The 23895-nt window shown below is 47.3% G+C and overlaps 1 protein-coding gene across 1 annotated transcript in view; it reads left to right on the top strand.

Annotated features, from left to right (window-relative positions):
- The window catches only part of ACAN (aggrecan), a 90730-nt gene that overhangs the window by 26349 nt on the left and 40486 nt on the right, over nucleotides 1–23895 (top strand). The window contains exons 2-4 of the mRNA XM_048482176.1: nucleotides 4770–4846; nucleotides 6100–6483; nucleotides 9243–9417. Coding sequence (XP_048338133.1) covers nucleotides 4777–4846; nucleotides 6100–6483; nucleotides 9243–9417 — 629 coding nt within the window. The 5' untranslated portion in view covers nucleotides 4770–4776. The remainder of the gene's footprint in view (nucleotides 1–4769; nucleotides 4847–6099; nucleotides 6484–9242; nucleotides 9418–23895) is intronic.

Below are 23895 nucleotides of genomic sequence, written 5' to 3' on the forward strand. Positions count from 1 at the left end.
ACAGTTGATTGTTTACAAGCACCATTTTAACAACCGGCTCTGCCGAAGTGGTGCAAACCTGCTGAATCCCACCACTTCAATTCACTTTCAATGCACTTTGAAGCTGGATTTTACTGTGCAGAATAACAAAATCTACTTTCAAACAATTGTGCATGGGCGGAAGGGGCTGCAGAGGAATTGGGGCTCCTTGAATTTCCCCAAATATTTCAGGGCCCCACCCTATTACACTCTACAGGCACCAGATTCTCTATCTGTCACACATAGGGTGTCCAGCCTTGGGTTAGAAAATACTAGGAGATTTTTGGGGGGGGGAGGTGGAGCCTGGAGAGGGTGGGGTTTGGAGAGGGGAGGGGAGGGCAGGGGAGGCAGGGGAGGGGCCTCAGCAGGGTATAAGGCCATAGAGTTCATGCTCCACTGGAGCCATTTTCTCCAGGGGAACTGACTTTGATCAGCTAGAGATTAGTTGTCATAACAGGAGATCTCAAGGTGTCTCCTGGTCTTGCAGCAGTAGCTCAGGAGGAGGAGGAGGAGGAGGAGGAGGAGGAGGAGGAGAAGGAGAAGAAGAGGAGGAGGAGGAGGAGGAGGAGGAGGAGGAGGAGGAGATTGGATTTATATCCCCCTTCTCTCCTACAAGGAGACCCAAAGGGGCTTACAATTTCCTTTCCCTTACACCCCCCCCCCAACACTTTGTGAGATAGGTGGGGCTGAGAGAGCTTCAAAGAACTGTGACTAGCCCAAGGTCACCCAGTGGGCATGTGTTGGAGTGCACAGGCTAATCTGAATTCCCCAGATAAGCCTCCACAGCTCAGGTGGCTGAGCGGAAAAACAAACCCGGCTCCTCCAGATTAAAGTACACCTGCTCTTAACCACTACACCACGGCTGCTCTGGCGGGCAAATGTTCTTTGTGTTTATTTTTACAGCCATTTCTTCTTAATTTGTGACTGCTTGCACACTTCACAATGACTGCTAAATTCCTGAATTGCTTCTCCCCTGCTCAGTTTTTGTTTGGGGTGGTCTTTTAATAACTTTTTTCCCTTCCCCCCACTTTTCATTATGGTCGTTTTGTGATTGTATACTCTAATCGTAATAAATAATAGAAACAAATTTGCCTGCAAAGAGAATGCTTATTAATTCTTGGCCAGTGCAAGACTGGATAGTCTAGGGGTAAAATTACAATTTACATTTATTTTAGTTGTAGTTGTTGTGATATAGGGATAAATGGACAGATGGACAGAGAGCTGGATAGACGGACAGACGGACGGACAGATGGATGGATGGACAAATAGACAGACAGACAGACAGATAGACAGACAGACACTACCAGCAAAACAGAGGTCGATTCCCCACTCATGATTAAATGCATACTCGTCACTCCAAATATCCAGCTTTCATTCAAAACTCCCCACTACACCAGCGCCGAAAATGCATTCACCCCGTTTCTGCCGCTCTTCCCCCCGCTCAGCGCGTGTTATTTCAGAACCTGGAGGAAAGTAGACCTTTTCAAAAAAACACGCAATCCAGTGGGGAAGGGGGGGGGGGTTGAATCCAGATTCAAACTACCCGCCCTTGTGAGTGACGTGGAGCCTCTCATCCAATTAGGAAGCACAGCCCTTTTCTTAAATTTTCCGGTGCCGAAATTGATGTCTTTTTGAAGCAACGTGGAATAGTTTTGTGACTAAAGAAATATATGACGGCATCAGTAAACCTTGCATTCATTCATTCATTCATTCACACATGAACGTGAAAACACTACAAGACGCTGAAACGGTCCCGCTTCATTGTTGTGTTTCCCCCAACCTGAAAACAGTGGTGTCTCTGTGGCACAATTGATTGAGCACTCAGCTAATGGCCAAGAGGTTTGACCCCAGCCAGGGACAAGGAAGCTGTTTTATTTCATTTTATTTTAGCCCCTGAATCTGCTTGAGAAAGTCCAGTCCTTTGTGCACCTCACTCATGGTTTCAAGCATAAATGCCCACCTTTGGACACTTTTACTTTTCGGTAGTTGTGGAGAGGGGTATATGTGTGTGTGTGTGTGTGTAACTTGCATTAACTTAGAAATGGAAACACGTGGAACGTGGAAACAGGGCTTTGTTTTGACTGCCCGATTCCCTGCTCCCGCATAGACTCGTTCTGCGCATGCTCGCAGAGACGTGGATCCGTCACTTTGAAAATTTTTTAAAAATTCCCACCCCAGTACAACACAGCAGCCAATCAGGATAGCCCCTGAGCAGATTGCCAACAGCGGGAACTCCTGCATGGCTGCTGCGTTTCTGGGAAGAAGGGGGCACAGGCTGCAGTGGGGACCATGAAACCGTGTTCAAAAGGTCCTGAATCTACCCAAACTGGTTTGTATCTAGTTTAATTTTTGAAGTGAGGAATCGACCAGAGCACCTTGTATTACTCTTGCCAGCATTTTTGAAGAGTTTTTGGTTGAGAACACTCCCTGCTTTTGGCTACCCTGAAGGCCTTTGCCAAAGAAAACTAGTATTTAGTATTTCTCCAACGCTGGATATCTATTTGATGGTTAAACAGAAAGCGCAACTACATTCTATGATTTCTCTTGTGTTCCAGCACTTCCAGTAGACAATCATTTTGCTTGCACCAAAGAATCTTAATGCATCCTTATATCCTCCCTTTGGATGATGATATCGCTTTTACGTTCGCAGGAAAAAGGATGAACAGGGCCGCATGGAGCTTTTATAAAATATACAGTTGCTGGGAGCCCTGTGGCACAGAGCAGTAAGCTGCAGTACTGCAGTCAATGCTCTGCTCACGACCTGAGTTCGATCCCAACAGAAGTCAGTTTCAGGCAGGCAGTTCAAGGTTGACTCATCCTTCCATCCTTCTGAGGTTGGTAAAATGAGCACCCACCTTGCTGGGGGTAAAGCGTAGATGACTGGAAGAGACGATGGCCCTCATGATGTGATATCACCCATGGGTCTGTAAAACTTGGTGCTTGTGGAACCCCCATGCCTAGAATGGGTTGGCCCAGAATGGGTTGACCCAGTAAGGGGGTGGAGACTCAGAGCAGCAGAAAGGCTGCAAGAGCTCTTTGCAGAAGACAAGGCTACCACACTCGGACCTTGATTTCTATAAGCCCTTAACACCTTGTTAAGGTAATTGCAATATTGTTGGGAACTACTGGGAAGGTAGTTGTTTGTTTTTGCTATGTTGTAAATGTTGGAGTTCATTGTTTCAGGGTTTTCTTTTGTGCTTGTAATGGGTGAGAGTTCTCCTGGAGACCTTCATCATGTTGCAACCTGTTCATCAAGCCCTTGGAGTCTTCAGGGTAGCCAACTTGCAAGAAGAATTTGGACAGCAGTATCAGTAGACTGTAAATAGAAGGACTTGAAATGCCACCTGAACAGGACCTTGAATTGTAACGTTAAATGTTGATGTTTTAAAAGTGTTAATTGTAAAGAAAAGTAAACCATTTTGTTGTTTACAAATTGTTTTTGCAACTCATTCCAAGTACTGCCCACAAGAGCCTGATTAGGAGTTACAAATGGCTTAGCGTGGGGGGCTTGGAGGTAGTGCAAATATAAGTACTTGCAATGGGTATTTTCTGTAAGTTGGGGTTTGATCCCCATATAACTGTTTTGTTATTTGATGTAAGTTCAAGAGATGTTGCTGTGTGAATTTGAAACACATGATTCTGTTTGGAAGTTAAATGAAGGAAGGGATTCCAGTTGCAATCCCCCATCCCTTCTGCAAACTGCTTGGCTGTATTGCAACAATTGCTGTAAAGAGTTTTGCAAACTGCCAGTTAAGCTGGCTTAAGGGAAAGACAATATTCTGCATTCAGATGCACAAAATGTGGTTCCTCAATTACAGGAATCTCTGGGAAATCATTGTTGAATGATTTCAAGGGGATTGCATTGATTACTGTCAAGGCGACAGAATTTTAGTGGGGAGAATGTAACCCCATGCCTAGAAATGGAGTTATTGCAGAATGGAGTTGACCAGTAAAGTGGAGACTCAGAGCAGCAGAAAGGCTGCAAGAGCTCTTTGCAGAGACAGAGCTACCACACTAGGACCTTGATTTTCTATAAGCCCTTAACACCTTGTTAAGGTAATTGCAATATTGTTGGGAACTACTGGGAAGGTAGTTGTTTGTTTTTGCTATGTTGTAAATGTTGGAGTTTATTGTTTCAGGGTTTTGTTTTGTGGGTGTAAGGGTGAGAGTTCTCCTGAATTCATCATGTTACAACCTGTTCATCAAACCCTTGGAGTCTTCAGGAGCCAGCCAACTTGCAAAGAAGAATTTGGACTTGGCAATATCAGTAGACTGTAAATAGAAGGACTTGAAATGCAACCTGAACAGGACCTTGAATTGTAACGTTAAATGTTGATGTTTTAAAAGTGTTAATTGTAAAGAAAAGTAAACCATTTTGTTGTTTAAAAATTGTTGTTGCAACTCATTCCAAGTACTGCCCCACAGAACCCACAGTTAGAGGTTACACTTGCACAAGGACTGACTACCTTTACCTTAACCTTTAAGGCTGCTGGTAGTCTTCAAGCAATCTGGAACTGACAAAGGACAGGGAGATCCAAACAGAGGGGACTTCAAAAGAGGAAGATGGAGATAACTGTACAGGAGTCCTAGAGTAAAAAATAATGTTGGCAGTGCTACCCCCCACCCCCACCCCCACCCACCCACCCCACACACACATAAACTATGATTCTCATTGCAGGGGAAATTCTGTTTCTAACCTGTGATCTTCTGAAAATTCACTAACAGCCCTGTGTCTCTGTGTATCATTACAGGTAAACTATGACCACTTTGCTACTAGTATTTGTGAGTTTGCAAGTCATCACTACAGCCGCCTCTGTGGAAGTTTTAGGTATGTTATCATATTCTAAGTTCTATAAAACCATTCATACCTATCATTATTCAACTAATATAACTCTGTTAAGATTAGCTGTTGATACCTTTTCTGGTGCCTGTCATGTGTTTTTAGGAAGTAGGTGGATCCAGGTAGGGTTTTTACCCAGCAAGGCTATTGAAGATTTGATTGGCCGAGCAGAGATTTCAAAATGTTGCTTTGGTGACAGCTGCTGCCCCATCACAAGGATCTACTCTGTGCTACTGAGGTTAAACTGTGGAACTGTTTCGTGGGTGGCTCCGCCTCCTGCAGCAGCCATTTTGTGACAGACATTTTGTTGATGCGCCCCACATGGCATTTCAGAATTCCAAATGTGTCCACAGACTCAAAAAGTGGGGAATGCTGTTCTAGAATCTCTGATATGAAAATCATGGTCCCTTGCAATATTCCTCAGGTGTACAGATGGCTGGATTGTGTATGGGTCTCTGGAGGATGTTTTTAGAAGTGATTACAAGAACAGCATTTTGTCTCCACTTCTGAATGTTGCTGGTGCAATCAGAGAAGGCAGAAAAGAATCATCTACAAATCATGTTCATGCTATTGAATCCCAGAAAAGGAGCACTTAGGTGCCCAATTAGCAGCTTTCATCTGAATATTTACTCTTATGGAAGTCCACTTGATATTGATTGATTCCACCCATAAGGTTATCAATTAGCAGGGACAGGGCCTTCTAGGTTGTAGCACCAGGCTATAGAATATTCTCCACAGAGATGGTCATTTGACACCTTCTTTATGTCAAACTATTGAATAAAAAAAATCATGATGGGCAGCTTTGTTCTACATGGAAAGGAGAAATGTCAAAGTAATTGATTGTGCAAAGACGTGATTTAGGGATTTTGTCTCTGCATCCAGTGTGACATCAAGCACAATGACCCAGAAGAAATTACCAGCCCTTTGTGAAGGCTGATTAGAAGGAGGAGGAGGAGGAGTTTGGATTTATATCCCCCCTTTCTCTCCTGTAAGGAGACTCAAAGGGGCTGACAATCCTGGAGGAAGAGTTATGAATCACAGAGATGCAGCAGTCAGACTCCTATATGGATGGATACCCATGGACTTGTGGGATCTTTAAAATTTTTAATTAATGTATTTCCACTGACACATTCTGTCATGTGCCTGAGCACATCGTCTGGGATTTGGACTGTTGGCGAATAGTAACTAATATATGGCTCTAAATTCTGTTTCTCTCCCTTTCATCATTTTCTAACTTGCAGATCACGGAGTCACACTGAGTGTGAGCATACCTTTACACTCCCCCTTGTGTGTTCCCCTGGGGCACACCCTGACAATCCCCTGTTACTACATTGACACATTGGAGCACGTTACCACAGCCCCTTTTACCGCCCCCCTGTCCCCGAGAATCAAATGGAGCAGGTTCTCAGAAGGAAAGGAGGTCGTCTTGTTGGTGGCTCTAGACGGCCACGTTAGAATCAACACTGCATACCAAGACATGGTTTCTCTGCCCAACTACCCAGCCATTCCTACTGATGCCACCCTGGAAATCAAGGCTCTTCGATCCAATGATACTGGGACCTATCGCTGTGAGGTGATTCATGGCATTGAGGACAGCCAAGATATGGTTGATGTGAAGGTGAAAGGTGAGCCTACATTTCCTTCTGATTAGTAGAACTGAGTTCTAATGGCTCTTGTGGGTTTTCCAGGGTCTCTGGTCATGGCCTGGTAGTTTTTGCTCCTAACATTTCACTTGCATTTATGGCTGCCATCTTCAGAGGCATATCATGGTACAATGTCTTTTGCTCCGTGTTTCTCTCCACGATGCCACAGAGAGGGATACATCTTAGTGTGACATGCCTCTGAACATATCAGCTAAAGATGCAGGTGAAATGTTAGGAGACCAAGGCCACACAGCTTGGAAAACCCCCAATGGTCAGTTGAGTCTGTGCATGAAAGCCTTTGACAATATGATCAAATTGCCTTCTACTTTGTTATTTTCTATATTTGATGCAGCAACTGTTTCCAGCTAGCTGGGCCCCTTCCACACATGCAGAATAATGCACTTTCAATCCACTTTCACAATGGTTTGAAAGTGGATTTTGCTATTCCGCATAGGAAAATCCAGCTGCAAAGTGCATTGAACGTGGATTGAAAGCGCATTATTCTGCATGTGTGGAAGGGGACCTGGTCTCCCAAATCAACTGGCCCTCTACCTTTCTTTCCCTTTATTATGATTTAAAAGGATACAGGGATTCTTGGATTATAAGTGACAGAGTCCTTAAGTGGTTGGGCAGTATATGAAATTTAATTAATAATAATAATTTTAATCTTTCCTAATTGGTGACGGAAATTAAATTAAACAGATTCCAGAACCTTATGAATTATAGGAATTTTGGATGGTTATTATTGAATTTTATTACTATCTGTATTGTAAGTGTAAATTATTTTAATGCTATGCGTATAATATGTGATATTTCCTGCATATTGGTAGCTTTTATTTATTTTCCTGCTTCTCAGATGGCAAGCACCCTTGCTCAAGTTACTGTTAAGGTAGCACAGAGTGTAGTAGCTTGCCATTCATTTCCCCTCTCTCTCAAGCATTAAGTATATTCACAGCTTGGTGGAAGCATTTATAATCCTGAACTGAGTCACACTCTTCTAAGCCCCCTGACTGTTGGACTTTAAAAGGTGTAATACCGTTACAGTTTGAAATTCCATAACTGTGCCAAATAGTACAGCTTTATTTGCTAAGTTATAAAGGATGCATTTTGTGCTGCTCGAGCCACAAAATAAGTTTAAAGTTCGTAAGAAACCGATCGCTGCATACATTTCCATATGTACACCCCTTCCACCTCAAAAAAATCCTTATGGATAAAATTTTTTGAGAAATTTTGCATCTCTGTGGCCCCTTCCACACATGCAGAATACTGCACTTTCAAACACTTGTGAAAGTGGATCGAATGTGCATTATTCTGCATGTGCAGAAGGGGGCTATTAGCCAACATTCCTAGTGTCTTTTTTTGTTTACGTTTGTTTTTGCTGTCAAGTCACAGCTGATTTATGGAAACCCTGTGGGGTTTTCAAGGCAAGAGGTGTTCAGAGGTGGTTTGCCGTTTTCTGCCTCTGTGCCACGCCCCTGGGGTTCCTTGGAGGTCTCCCACCCAAATGCTAGCCAGGGTTAGGGTTGAGAATGTGTGAGTGATCAAAGTTCACCCAGCAACCTTCCATGACTCTAGTGGGGATTTGAATCTGGGTTTTTCAGGTTCCCATGAGTCAGCAATGACCCAGTGCTTGCACAGGGGACCAGCTTTACCTTTAATTTCCCCGGTCCTAGTCCAACACTTTAGCCATCACACCACAATGGCTGTCATGATATATGACCACTAATTGAGAGCCAGTGTGGCATAGTGGTTAAGAGCAGGTGGATTCTAATCTGGAGAACCGGGTTTGATTCCCTACTCCCCCACCTGAGTGGCAGAGGCTTATCTGGTGAAACAGATGTGTTTCCACACTCCTACATTTCTGCTGGGTGACCTTGAGCTACTCACAGTTCTTTCCGAACTCTCGCAGCCCCACCTACCTCACAAGGAGTCTGTTCTGGGAAGAGGAAGGGAAAGGAGCTTGTAAGCCACCTTGAGTCTCCTTACAGGAGAAAGGTGGGGTATAAATCCAAACTCCTCTTCCTCTTCCTCTTCTTCTTCTTCGTCTTCTTCTCAGCTAAAAAAGTACTGAGTATATTTTGGCTGATGATAAGGGAGAGGAAAATTCATAATCCAGGAAGAATATGATTTCAGAAGCATAATTCCCAATGATACATAGATCCCTTGTTGTAATTCTGTGGACTGCAGATCCTGGCAAGGCAATGATTTGATTGGAGAGAGCGACCTAAGTAGGGAGCCAGTCACAGCTTGCTTGTATTTAACACCTGCTGGTTGCAATTGTAATAGTCACTGATTGTAAGGTCTCGGACCTTAGACCAATAAACGGACTCTGGATTCTTGATCAGAAATGTTTATTGAAGGCAACGAGTCCCTAGCTAGAGAAAGCCAGTTCTGCTGAATCTGGCTGTCCTAGGCTGTTATATCTCTTGCTCAAACCCCCCTCCTGCTTTCCCAGCAAAAGTGTGAAAAGGGTTGTTTAGAAGGCCTACATGCCTCAAGGATGCAAAGAGAGAAAGATATGTCACTTGCTAGGTCTCCCCCTTGCGATTCAACAGACAACCTGTATATGCAAAAGCCATAAACATGAAGGAGAAAGGTATAGGGAGGAAAGAGAGAGAAAGAGCCCCTTCTACATATCAATCAAGGCTTACATCAAACAGAATATATCTGAATACATCTGGTTCGATTCAGGCTTTGATCCTGACACTGATGGGTGTGCATTTGGTGGATGTGTTTTCCAGGCATCGTGTTCCACTACAGAGCCATCTCGACCCGGTACACTTTGGACTTCCAGAAGGCCAAAGAAGCGTGCATCCAGAACAGCGCTGTCATCGCAACCCCTGAGCAGTTGCAGGCAGCCTACGATGATGGGTTTGACCAATGCGATGCAGGTTGGCTGTCGGATCAGACTGTCAGGTAAAGAACTGGAAGAAATCGCTATGCAAAAACTACAAGATAAGAACATAAGAACATAAGAACAAGCCAGCTGGATCAGACCAAAGTCCATCTAGTCCAGCTCTCTGCTACTCGCAGTGGCCCACCAGGTGCCTTTGGGAGCTCACATGTAGGATGTGAACGCAATGCATACATAAAACATTTATTAGGCATAATACCAATAACAACCAGCAATATCCAGACAAGTGTTCCATACATAAAACCGTCACAGGTATTATCCCACAATTCCTAAAAGAAACCTAGCTACAGAAGTTAAAATCACAGAAGAGGAGTTGTTTAGTAGGAATATAACCTTCCCAGCAGTGGAGTATTCCTTAAACTTGACAGGAAGAAGAGCCAAGAGCCTAGTCCTAGCTCCCTCGTATTTAGGACAGTTGTGCATTATATGTTCCATGGATTGCACCACTGTAATACAGTGGGAACATTTCCGCTCTTGCGAGTCAATTTTAAGAAACCTCCTTTGAAGTACGGAACAAGGGAAGGAAATACAACGAGCCCCAGTGTATATCCATCTGAGCTTGGGCTCTTGGAGTATACTCAAATAGTCTGCCATCTGGTTGGTTTTAAATTTGATGTTGAAAAAGAGGGGGGAGCAATTACTTTGCGCTTGGTCCTGTAGAACTTGAAGCTCCTGGTCAAGGGTCGTTTCCCCACTTACCTGCTGCTGCGCGCTACTCTCCCCAAGTAGCGCAGGGTCCCCCGGCACTCCCCACTACAGGGGCGGCTGACAAGCGCTTAGCCACCCGGCGCTGCCACTTTCTCGTTGCCCCCCCCTTAGTGCGCATCATTCCTGGCATCTCCTCAAAGCTGGTAGCCTTTTATTGATGACTCAGCGCAGAAGCTGGCGGAGTGCGATGGAAGCTTTCCGGGAGTGCGCCAGAAATGGCCTTGCAGCTGGGAGTAGCGCGCACTTGGCAACCTTTGAAGATGTCCAAGGTAAGTGGTGGAAACGATAAAAAATCGCAACTTTTTAGTTGAAAAAAGAGTTCGGAAGGAAGTAGCATTTGCAAGGTATCCCAGGAAAATCCCAGGGAAAGTATTTTAATTTCAACTGCCTGCCACCACTTAGATCCATGGAGCTGGGGAAGGATATGATAAGTAAGGCTACCAGTGTCCGAATTAAAGCACAGGCGAACCCAAAACTTTAGGGTAGCCAGCCAACACTGGCGTTCCTGCCTAGGGACATGGGGTACCCCTTGTCCCCGGGCGCATCGATTGAGGTCACGTGGGGGGGGCGCCAAAACATCCTCCTACAGAGCGAGGGATTGAGCAAGCCCTAGAAAGCAGGCACTGAAGCAGCCGACTGCTCCCAGTGCCTGTCGTAGCCCCGCCCACTCTGTACGGTGGCCTGGAGTGTCCAGGGGGTGGGGGAGAAGTCCCGCTGGGCTCCCAGGAGCAGGACTGGGGAGCTCCGCCTCCCCTCCCTCTAACCCAGCATGCCTTATTCGCCTTAAATTAAGTGTGGCGTTACTCAGAAGCCTTCTCCCCGGCAGCCGGGTGCCGGCAGGCACAGGAAAAGGCAAGCTGAGCAGGGAGCCCAGAAGCAGCAGCAGAACTGAAGATGATGCTGACGTTTGCTTGGTAAACCTTCAGATGGGGGGTGACTTGTGAGAGATTTACATGCTTAAAAATTAATTCCCCATGCACTGGCTTGGAGCTGTTTCTCAGGCTAGCAGCCTACCTCACAGGGTTGGTGTGAGGACACAATTAGGAAAGTGGTGGGGAGAGAGCCATGCCTGTTTTGCTGGGGGTAGGAGGTGATTTGTGAGAGATGATGCTGATGTTTGCTTGGTAAACCTTCAGATGGGGGTTGACTTGTGAGAGATTTACATGCTTAAAAGTTAATTCCCCATGCACTGGCTTGGAGCTGTTTCTCAGGCTAGCAGCCTACCTCATAGGGTTGGTGTGAGGACACAATTAGGAAAGAGAGTTGGTGGGGAGAGAGCCATGTATGTTTTGCTGGTGGTGGGAGGTGTTTTGTGAGCTGGTGCAAAAAATCATTGTTTCGTCATTGTGGGGGAGGGTGGTCGTCCATACCTGGGGTGGGGGGGCACCAAACTCAGATTTTGTCCCCGGGCTCCAGTTTGCCTAGATTCGCCCCTGCCAGCCAAGCTTTCGTAACAAGAAGATGTTGTCCCTCTTCCAAACAGAGTGCAGCATAAGGAATGCAATGCAGCACTCCAAATATTTTGTATAATTAGGCTGACTGGATCCTTTCCACTTTATGATTCCAAGCATTAATCCACAAGTGGATCCCATGGAACAATTTGGGAATCGCTTTCATGTTAAAAACTCTCACAGTGGCAGGGATAAACCTATTACCTTTTGTAAAAAAAAAAAAAAAGTTCTCCACAGCCGCCACAGTAGCTCTACAAGCTGTCATAGCTGGGTCTCTATGGCCGTTTCCGCACGGCGGCGGAAACGGCGAGGTCGGCGCATTGCGCGCCGACCTGAAGACGCTGGGACCGTCCGCATGGACGGTCCTTGAAGCAGCTGGGCATGAGCGCCCGGCCAGCTGTTCCGGCCTGTCCCGGGCCTCGGTGTCGCCCGGTACAGGGACCGCCCCAACCCTAAGCCTGAAGCGAGGCGCGCGGGCCAAAGCGTCTGGAAACCTCGGCGGTAGAACCTAAGGGGCGATGAGTGCGAGGTGGGAGGCTGACATGAAGCGCTGCCGTTCCTTTCAGCAGCGGCTTCATGCCAGCGTTCAAAACTGGGAGGAAGCGCTCTGGGGAAGCTTGCCGCCTTCATACTGACGGGCGGCAAAGGCGGCTGCGTGCAGCTGTATGCGAATGGCGGCCTGGAGACGGTGTTTTTACCGTCTCCAGGCCGCCATGAATTGCCCGTGCAGAAACGGCCTATGTTTGTACCAACAGGCTTTGTGATGGAAAACAATTCCTAGATATTTACAAAACTTAACTTGTTCAACCAATGCACCATCTAGCATGCATCTGCTGGGTTTATAAGAGTTAGCAAATACAACCACCTTAGATTTGGCAGGATTGATGGATAATGAATTCCATGTACAATAATCACTGCATTTGGATAACAAGCAGTTTAGACCCATCTTCATTCTAGAGAGTAATAGTGCATCAGCTGCAAATAAAAGCAATGGTAGGGTCACATTACCGAAGCTGGGACAGGGTGAATTGACCGCTTTTAGGTCAAGGGACAAATCCTTAACGAAAAGGTTAAATAACAGGGGGGCCAAAACGCAGCCTTGTTTAACACCTTTGGGAGACTGTATTTTTGGCGTTAGTTTTCCCGATTGATCACATCTACAAGATGAAGCTGGCTGGGGACGAAAGTCAGCGTTGTACGGTAAACAGAGCACCAAAAGCATACTCAAATCTGCAGTGTTATTTTTTACTTGGGTATTTTGTGTGCCAGCATAGCATATTCCAGACAATTACTCAGCATATGCAGAGAGGGTTTTTTGCAATGGGCATATCAATCCTTTGTTGCTATCATAAATGCATACCAGAAACCCAGTCACTAAACATTATAGTTCCATGTTGCTTAATTGTGCATCTGGCTCCCCATTCAAAAGCATCAACTTCTACAGGCAGTGTAATTATTTGTTCATTTATTACCCACAATTTGCTTAATTGCACACCAGCTCATGCATCCAGTGATCTCCGTGGGAGTTTTCACGCAATTCCAGAACTAATATTGGCAAAGGTGTTGTTTGTTTGGGGAATTTAGGGGCCTTAATGAGAGCTCTCAAACACTTGCCCCTCCTCACGCCAAATTCCATATTTGCCAGCCCTTGGAGGCATTGCTACCAGGGGGCCGGGGTGTGCGCATTGCGCCGGGCATGCACTGGGGGGGGGGGGGGCACAAAATTTTAGGTTCGTTTGTGGGTTTTTTGTATTTTTAGTGTTTTTTTCAGTTTTTGGCCTGCAGGGAGCACAGTTTTTAACGTGGCAGCACCAAAATTTCAGGGATTTTTCAGGAGACCCTCCTGATAATACCACCCAAGTCAGGTGAGGTTTGGTTCAGGAGGTCCAAAGTTATGGACTCCCCATCCCCCATTGTTTCCAGTGGGAGCTAATAGGAGATGGGGATACACATTTGAGGGTCCATAACTTTGGACCCCTTGAACCAAACTTCACCAAACCTGGATGGTATCATCAGGAGATTCCCCTGAAGATACCCTGAAATTTTGGTGCTGCTAGCTTAACAATTGCACCCCTGAGAGAAGGCATAGAAGCAGAAATAAAAGGCTTTTTGGGTGTAAAAGACCGTTTATTCAGACATCGTAGAAAGCTCCGCATCGTGACACGCAGTGGCTTGGAATAAGATCTCCGCCAGAGCACAGGTTATAACTCTGTCCATCCCATCCCCTCCCAGATTCCCATGGGAGCGGAGGGTCTCATCTCCCCTCACTTGAGACTAAGATTCTCCCGCCCAGACTGGCTATCGCCGGGCTGTGGGAATGTAGTCAAGGCCAGGCTGTGCCTCATCAACACCATTGGATCCTTTACACTCTGCCTCCCTTAAAAGGCCCTCCCCAGGTTTATGCGGAGAAGTGGAAAGCAGAAATGAGAGTGAGTCAATATTCGGAATAAATCCATTGATTATACCCAGAGGAATACCCCACCCAAAGAGACTAAATATTGTAAGCGTTTTGCGATTAAAGCGAGAGTCCAGGATGGCGTCAATTTACATTAATGCTTGTGGCCATCAATAATAGTCGGTGGGGTCTCTCAAAGTGGTCGATACCAAACATCAGGCGAGAACCTCCTTGAGTAAACTGGAATGGAAGACAGGATGAATATTACTAAGAGAGTTAGGCAAATCAATGAACAGTGACATCATTAATCACTTTAGTAATCTGAAAAGGTCCAGAATCTTTGCCCTAGTTTTGAAAATTTATGCGTCTCTGAGATTTTGGTAGACAAATACACCCAGAAGCCCACGCAGAGGAAATCGGCCGGTGCTTATCCGCTTACAGCACAGGGGAGTCTTTAGCCTGCTGTACAAGGCAGTCTGGACCATTTTCCACCCCTCGGCCAGAGATGAAATCCACTGCTGAAACTCGAGGAGGATCAATGCTTCCATGAGTAGTTCTGCGACAGCGAGGAGGAAGGGCTGACAGGACACAATTTTGAAGGGGTCTTTTTTTGTACTATAGAACCGCATTATTATAGTACTCTGCAAGCGGAATTAGCTTCGCACCAATTGTCTTGGTGGTAGTTGGTGTAACAAACGTAAATACTGCTCTAGAGGTTCTGTTCGTTCTCTCCGACTCACCGTCACTTTGAGCGTGGTAGAGGACAACGCCCGGTGACCCCTAACAACCCTAGAAAACTTTCCAGAACTTAGAAATGAATTGGGGGCGGTGGAGACCACCTTGAGTGAGTGTAGGCAGTAAAGCATGCTGAATGAACAGACGCTAACTTAGGAGGCGGAGGGATGGAAGCACATGGGATGAAAATGGGCTTGTTTAGAAAATAAGTCCACCACCACCCACAAGACCCGTGTTGCCATGACTTTCTGGCAAATCTGTAATAAAATCCATGGAAATGACTTCCCAGAGGCGGGAGGCCACGGAGAGATTTCAACAGACCATAGGGTTTCCGGAGCGTTCTTGGCTTCTGCACAAACAGAGCAACCTTTAATATCACGTCTCAATGTCCTTGCGCCAGCGCCACAGGAACTGGCGGGCCAAATGCAGAGTTTTAGAAAGCCAAAATGTCCAGCCCGGCGGGCATCATGGCAGAGCCTGAGAACCTGCTTACGGAGGCGGTAACTTACTCCCCGCCGTAAGCGCCGATTCTCCAAGCGCGGTGGGAGTCACCTTCCTCCGCGAATTTCGCGCAGCCGCCTCCTCCCGAGTTCCCATAGGAAAGGAGAGACCAGGCTGGGAATGGGCGGAAGGAGGAAGCGGATGTCTGAGTCGGGTGACAGCCAGCCCCAATTGGGAGGGGGGAAGAATAGTGCGCGTGAATGTCCCGTAAGGCAGCTCCACCCTCGAGGTAGAGGCGCGAGGCGCATCAGCCAGTTTATTGGTTTTCGAGGGGGAAAAATGGACCGTGAAGAAGCGAGAAAAGAAATGCGGCATTAGCGAAGTTGCCAGCGGACATCTTGAGGGTGGAGAGGCCATTAAGTTCTTGTGATCGACCAAACTTGAAAGGGTGTTTAGCCCCCCCTCAATGCCAGTGGCCAAAGAGTGGAGAGTGCTACTTTGATGGCCGCGAGTCTCTTTATCCCCTACAGTCCAGTTGAGTTCAGCACCCGGAGAATTTCTTTGATAAATAAGCACCGCGGAACCAGCCTATCATCTTTATTTCTCTGCAACAGGGCTGCCCCAAAGCGCTTTGTCGAGGCATCCACGTGAACCACAAGCGGAGATCTGGGTCAGGGTGCTTTAGGATAGGTTAGGTTGAGTAAAGCAGATTTTAAAAGCTGAAAGGCTGTCTGACATTCTTCAGACCAGGAAAGGGGCCGGGCTTGGCCGGTCAGTGGATCTTTACCGCCAAAATGCAGTAAGAGAGGTCTGTGAGAGGAGAGTCAGTTCAGCGAATTGGGGTATAAAAGTCCGCGATAGAAATTAGCAAAACCTAGAAAAGATTGGAGTTCTTTTAGGTTGGTAGAGACAGGCCATTGGAGGACTGCATCAATCTTAGCAGGATCCATTTTAGGCCTTGAAGGCTGAGATCCGGTAACCCAAATAGTCAATAGAGGTTTGGGTGGAAACAGCACTTGGAAAGTTTGGCAAAGAGGAGTTGTTGAGCAAGCGTTTCAATACTTCCCGAACCAATTCTTCATGCTCCTCCCTGGTTTGTGAATAAATTAAAACGTCATCTAAGTACACCACTACTCCCTTGTACAATAAATCATGGAGAACTTCGTTGATAAGGGCCATAAAAAGCTCCGGGGCCCCACTTAACCCGAATGGCATTATTAAGTATTCAAACTGTCCAAACTGTGTTAAATGCAGTCAGAGTGTTCATAGCCTTCAGCAATTCTGACCCTGTAAGTAAGCTTCTCTCAAGTCCAACTTAGTAAAGATAAAATCGTCCCTTGCCCAATCGTCTAAAGGGTCCTTGATTAATGGCAAAGGGTATTTGTTGGACAGGAGACTGCATTGAGTCCTCGGTAATCTGTGCAGAGCCGTAAAGACCCATCTTTCTTTTACAAAACAATACAGGGCAGCATGTGTGGTGTTTGGTAGCCCGCCCGTATGAACCCTTGGCGAGGTTCTTGTCTAGAAGACACGAAGTTCCTTCTCCTCATTAGGACTCATCGTTAGATTTCTACCTTTGGGCAGTTCGCCCCTGGCTGTATTGATTTTTTTTTGCAGTCCAGTGTCTCTATGGGGTGGCAACTGATGCATTCCCTGCTCCTGAAATACTCTGGCTAGATCTTGGTACGCTGATTGGAATGCCGGTAGAATGGGAGCAATAAGCTGATGAAACCAGGGGTGTCAGGAGAGAGTCGAGTTTTCCCCAATTCATGTGTTCACGCGGGAGGGTCCAGTGAATTCTAAGATCCTTTCCTTCCAAAGGAATTTTGGTTCATGCAACAACAACCATGGCATGCCCAGAACTATGGAATGTTTGGCCACTGAAGCCAGAATAAAACTAATTTTCTCCCAATGGTGAGAGCATGAGAGGAGGAGGAACCGGTTGCGTTTTGAACTGGGCGGTCCTTCGCTCCCGAGAGGACTGCCGTCCATTTGGGTGGTGAATGGTATGTGGGCTTAGCCAGGGGACTTGGTCTAGACCTAGCTCCTCCGCCACCTGGGGCGCATTAAGCAATGGGAGCAGCCAGAATCCCACAAGGGCTGAGGCTATAATCTGAGGTATGCTTAGCGGGGTTGGCCAGAAATGCTTGGATTGTAATGGGGCGCTGCCTTCACTCACAGCGTCTGGAGTGAACCCATGTCCATGAGGGGCTGAAGAAAAGACAGGCAGCTGCTTCCCCTTCCTCTGGGTGTAGCCGATGACTGCCTTGGGCCGAGCCTGTTGGTGACCAGTTCGCGTGGTGGCTTAGCAGATGGGGTGCCTTGACGGGCCGGTTAGCTTCTGTTTTTTTCGGAGCAGTTGGCGGCTAGATGACCTGGTCCTCCACGCCGTAAAGACACAATCCCAGTGTGACGGCTCGGAGGGCGGGTCTCGGTAGGGGCAGCTGGGCTTGGTTTAGTGGGCGTGGTGGCAGGTTCGGTGGGCTGACCTCCGGCGCAGCGTACTCAAAGCGAGCGCCACCTGGGATCTAATGCAACCAATCAGCAATAGTGCGGGGGACCCGAATTAAAAACACCCGTTTCCGCGCCAGCTTGCCGTCGACAGCATCCGAAGTATTCACATTTCATGCGCTCAGGCCACTCAGGAGGGAGTCGAGCAGCATATACCGAAATTCACGGGCAAATTCTGCAAGCGGCGGTTGCCTTGCTGAATAGTTTTGATGAATGCCCGGATAGCTTCATTTTCAGCACCCGGATCTTGGAAGCCCGTAGCCTCTTAAAGGCTTGGAGGAATGCGGGCACCGCGATGCGAGTATCTTCATCTGCAGGTTCAAAGAGTCACAAACCATGTCGGCTGCCATGCCCTAATCCAGGACTGAGCCGGATGTCCCGTATTTTTTTACGCTAGCCAGACCCGGTATAAAACGGGCCATAACAGTCCCTCCATGTAGACTGTCGAGCTGTGCTAAAGATGAAGTAGGGAAGTTTGGAAGCGGTCCCATGTCAAAACGGGCAGGTATTGGAGGTCTTCGTAGTATCCCCTCTCCCGGACCTCCCTTAGGCGGCAGGCGCGGTTGAGCAGGTTAGGGCAGCCGGTTTAGCGCGGGGGGGCGTAATGCGGTGGAGGTATCAACGCCCGGTGCTGCTGGCGTTCAGGTGGGGAGCGGTCCTTGGAAGGTGGCTGGGACCCAGCGTCATTAAGCCCCTCTGGCGCCGGCTGTACCAGTGGCAGCGTAGACTCCCAACTTGGGTTGTCCCTGGTCTGCTGCGTCTTCAGTTCCCTCTCCAAGGCCAGCCAGCTCTCTCTCTCCTTAAGCAGTCAATGCATCCTGACGTGCTGCATGCAAAGCTGCTTTCTCTGCGTTCCAATTTAGCCAGTTCGGGTCTCCGTTGGAACAGCTGCAGTAATTTCACTTTGTGTACGCATGCGAAGGCCTGAAGCGACTTCGGCGTTGACGCTGTATAAGTTCAGTTTGGAGTGTTCCAGGACTTTATCATGGACTGATAGATTCTGCGCGATATTGCCGTTGTATGGCGCATCTTTGGCACGGTCAATTGGAAGTTGGACTTCTTTGCGCTTGCTGTTCCAGTCTGCCCTTTGCAGGTTTTCACACTCTTGCTGCAGCTGTTTCCTGATTCTCTTCCCATAGCTACTTGGCGGTTCCAATTTACGCTTCTTGGGCATCTCGCCCGAGTCGGCCCACTTCCTCATCCCAGCTCTCTTTTGATGGGAGAGGGAACAACGAATCGAGCTGGGAGTGCAGGCTTTTCTCCGGACTCCTCTTCATCTGGACGCGGGCATTAATTGCCCACCCGGTGGCTCCATCGGGGGGCATCTCAGGTGCAACCCGTTGGCCCGAAGGATCCAGGGGTCGATGTCGAGGAGGCGATACGGATACCCCTCCCAATCCTATGGTATAGTCCCAGTGTGTCACCGGGTGGTCTTGGACGGAGCCCCAGTGCTATGCTACCGCGGTGGATCTTTGGGAACATCACTCAAAATCTGAGTCCAGGAATCGCGTTGATGGACTCCTGGAACGTTTACGCGATGAAAGGTGGTCAGGCCCGTCTCCTCATTGACAGGTTGCATCTGGGGTTTGTAATCCCATCACAGTGGGTAGATACCCGATCCACAGAAGCGCTATTTCGCTGATCCATAGAACCCAGGCGCCCCAAGCGCACTCATGTAAGTCCCCCCATGGTGCGTCTTCTACGTCCCCTGGTTCCAGCGGGTAGTAAGGGAAAGACTTCGTGCTGATCACGAGGGCGGGGAAAGAGAATCACCAGAGACCTCGTTCTCAGCCGGTTCGTCCAAATCCAGAGGAGGGAGAGCTTCGGAGGCCTCTTTGCGAGGGCTACCCGAACTATCCACAGGAATATTCCAACCTCTCATGCCCGAGGAGCACCAGAGGTCCACTGCACTAGGAGAGATAGGATGAACGATGGATTCCTGCCACAATGTAAGGTGAATTCCGCTTAGAAGCCCCAGAAATAAAAGGCTTTTGGGTGTAAAAAGGGCCGTTTATTCGAGACATCGTGAGAAAGCTCGCACTTACCGCGAGGTGGCAGGAATAAGATCTCCCGCCCAGAAACACAGGTTATAACTCTGTCCATCCCATCCCTCCTCCCAGTTCCCATGGGAGCGGAGGTCTCATCTCCCTAGCATGAGATAAGGTCTCTCCTTGGGAGCTGGCTTCCATCTCGCCTCGGGCCTGTGGAGATGTAGTCCAAGGCCAGGCGGCTGACCGGCTCATCAACACCGTTGAATTCCTTTACAGCACCCCCAAATTTCCCAAGATTCTCCTTTTTAATTCCACCTCCTTTGGCATGGATTTCAAAGGGAGAATCTGAGGTCCACGGATGCCTAAACATTGAAAACGATGCTGATTTCATAGGGTGGGGATAATCCACCTCCCAAAAACAACATCACTTTCATCAATGTTGTGCTTAACTTTAGGGACCCCTAGATTCTACCTTCAAGCGTTGTGATTTAAAAGGAGAATCTGAACAATTTCAAGCTTAAACATTATTGAAAGTGATGCTGTCTGAGGGTGGGTTCCAGCTGCCCGTGGGTGGGGAGGGGAGGGAGGAGGAAAAACTCAGATTTTGCACAGGGCTCCATTTTCCCTAGGTTCCCTCTGCTGGCCCTTGATATATGTCAGGAACATGCCTGTCAGTATCTTGATGTCTTGCTCTGTGTGATTTGCAATTGTTTTCCTGTTCCCCTCTTCCTTTCCTAGTAATCCTCCTGGCGCCAGCCCATCTCTTCAAAGAGGTGTGAAAGGTTCCAAGGTTCTTTTGTAGCTTCCTAGCAGTAGAAAGTCCTGTAGTGGACGACATTTGGTGTGGGGGCGAGAAACTGGGGGGGATTAAAGGATATATAGCTCTCTAGCTCAGATCCTGGCTTTACATTGTTACTCTTCGTGATCACCTGGAATAAACTGCTTTTGGACTTTCCCTACGGTCTCTGTTATTTCCATTGAGGGAGTCTCCGACAATATACACCAGGACTCTGGCAAGGGTTGAGGAAGCTTAATCCTTTCCCTGTGCCATTTTCAAGAATGTGCAAAACCTGTTAATAAGAGCCAAGCTATTTGCCCTGGAGGTGGGACTAAATATTCAGGTGACAGAGTTCCTGTAATGGCCAGCTACTCCAAATTCCAACATGTACATATGGAGCTGTCAGTCCAAATCCTTCGTCATGTTGGAATTCAAGGAATCTTAGTCCCTCAAGAACTATTCCTAGATCTGGGAAATTTAGCAAAGTGCATGGGCTTTTGCATGCTTTGTGCAGCAAGCGCATCTCAATTCTGTCTGTGAATAACTCCTCCTTTTGTCTATTCAAAATTCTACATTTTATTGTAGGAACTCTGTTTCTAGATATGTGATAGAGTAAACCTTGGTTGCTAAACTGGTGTAAGACCCTCTGTCCAAGCACATGCAGAATAATGCACTTTCAATCCACTTTTCACAACTGTTTGCAAGTGGGGTTTTGCTTTATTCTGCACAATCAAATCCAACTGCACAAAAGAAAATTGAAAGTGCATTATTCTTGCCACCTGTGCAGAAGGGGGGGGGGGCGGAGTGGAGGGAAATATTGGACTCCTGCATCCCTGCCCTCCACGATTACTACAAAAGGTGGAAAAGTGTGTTTACGTAAGTCAGTGGGAGGTGTAAGAGAAGAAATAAAAAGGATGTTTCCCACAAGGAGTATCAGTCTATTACATCAGAAGGACATAGTCAGAACAATAGGAGAAAGGAAGTCCAATGCCTTGACTCCCTTCATTTCTCTTATACTTTATCAAGTCCCCCCCTCTGAAGGCTGAGTTTAAGAGACATCACAAAGAGTCCTTCAGTTCCAGTTTCAACATTCCCTGCAGGGTGCAGTCCACGTAGCTCCACATTTGATAGCAGATAAGGGTCTGCCCACCACAGGGAGTGCCCAGGTGACTCAGGTACCTTCCTAGCACATTACGCAGAGAATGTACACTTTCAATCCACTTTCCAGTACTTGCTGCAGCTGGATTTTACTGTGCAGAAGGAAGCAAAGAATCCACTTGCAATCAATTCAGTGAAAGTAGATTGAAAGTGCCTTTGTCCCGCATGTACAGAAGAGACTTCCAGTTCTAAGCAGCATTTTTGAAGTTCCAACGGGCTGCAAAAAACTTGGAGGGACTCATTGCTTCACAACACTTCCATGGGTTCCTGTCTTGTTGAACATGCATCTTGCATCTTAGAACCGCACCTAGAGAAAAAAATTATTACTTCCAGCGCTAACATGGTTTTTTTCTTGGATGCAGAACCTTTTACTGCCTTTGGACTCCTCAGGTAATCCAATGCACTCCATCCCCTTTAGAAGTGTTGTTACGAGGAGACAAGTGATGAATTCCCTGGTGTGAGGACGATGGAGTCCGATGAGAGCAGATGAGGAGTACGTCTGATGTATATTGCTATGCAGAGGGAAATGGAAGATGTAGAGGGAAAGTCACAGATGCTGTTGTGGTTAAGAGCAGTGGACTCTAATGTGGATAACTGGGTTCTGATTCTCCCTCTCCTCCATGAAGCCTGCTGGGTGACCTGGGCTAGTCACAGGTTGCTCAGAACTCTCTCAGCCTCACCTTCACAAGGTGTCTGCAATGGGAAAGGGAAGGGAGTTTATCAAGCCCCTTTGAGACTCCTGACAGGAGAGAAAGAGTAGAATTATAAATCCAAAATCATCCCCATCATCTTCTTTCTTCTTCATCATCACTCATCTTCTTCTTCACTACCTCCCACATTCCAAAGAAGGTGGAACTCACAAGCTTCGGAGGATCCCACTGAGAGTTTGGCATCGGAGTTGGATCTCACAGCAGCAGTGGTGTGCAGTGGGTTTCAAGAGCAGGTAGCATTCTAATCTGGAGGGACTTGTGGGTTTGATTCCCAGCTCTGGCCGCCCACAGAGCTGTGGGAGGCTTCTATCTAGGGAAGTCAGATTAACCCTGTGCACTCCAACACTATATGCCAGCTGGGTGACCTTGGAGCCTAGTCACAGCTTCTCAGAGCTCTCTGCAGCCCACCCTACTCTACACAGGTGTTTTTTTTGTGGGGGGGGGAAAGGCAAAGGAGATTGTAAGCCCCTTTGAGTCTCCACCACAGGAGAGAAAGGATATAAATTCCAGCTCTTCTTCTTCTTCTTCTTCTTCTTCTTCTTCTTCTTCTTCTTCTTCTTCTTCTTCTTCTTCTTCTTCTTCTTCTTCTTCTTCCCTTTCTCTTACTCCTTATTTTCCAGTACTGATTAATGTCCAGCCTCTTAACATTTCAATTCTGAGGCAACACTAAACCATGATCGAAGTGAGCCATTCTTCCCATGACACCCAGGAGTTTGGGGACTGGAAATGCCAGACATGCAATTTGGCTTCAACAAACCCCCATCTTTGTTGGTAATCAGGGCAAGGTCTCTCAATCTGAAAGTTAACTCCCTATGTTGGAAATAACTCCCTATAAATCAAAAGCCTGACTCAGAAAAAAGAAACTGAATTTATTATCAGGATAGCGATATAATGCGTTACCTTGAGTAAGAACTTTTAGATTTAGAAGGATTACGACTGTAGTGGAAGCTAATATATATATATACCGCATAATGTACTGGCGGGCCCTTTTGACCACTTGTTGCTGTAGCTCAGTCTGTGGTGAAGTGGAAAGAATGAAAAGGGGAAGCGAACGGGTTGAACATGTAAGTCATTGCACAATGCTTGCAGGTGGAGGTGGTCAGGGGCCCCTCTCTACTCCCTCCCTCTCTCCCATTCCCCTTACGCATGGCAATCCTGCCGATCCCCTCCCTAACGTTCCCCTTCCTCTACTAGGGTGGGTGGAGCCATGTCCAGTTAAAGCGGACCCTGTCCCTTCCTTTACTCCCACTACAGAGGCCCGAATTTACCTAGCTTAAAACCACAGCTAGGAGGCATGTAGGAGTTACGCTTTGGTGGGTTCAAATTTCTGTGAGCCGCTTTGGTCCAACAAACCCCTGGACCCTCCCTCACCTTCCCCTTCCTCTGCTAGGGTGGGTGGGCCATGTCAGGATGGCCGGGCCCCAATCTTTTCAGCACTCCAGATGGCAGTGGCGGTTTCAAAGGAAGCTGCATAGTTGTTTCCCCTTTGTATCAGAGGGTGTTGTTCTGGACAGTAACCAGATGGCGCTTGTTGTGGAACAGGAGCTGTGGGATCCAACTGTCTGCAGGTGTGGCATGTACACAATAACTGACACAGTTGGC

The sequence above is a fragment of the Sphaerodactylus townsendi genome, linkage group LG17 (assembly GCF_021028975.2).
Source record: "Sphaerodactylus townsendi isolate TG3544 linkage group LG17, MPM_Stown_v2.3, whole genome shotgun sequence".
In the NCBI taxonomy this organism is placed as follows: domain Eukaryota; kingdom Metazoa; phylum Chordata; class Lepidosauria; order Squamata; family Sphaerodactylidae; genus Sphaerodactylus; species Sphaerodactylus townsendi.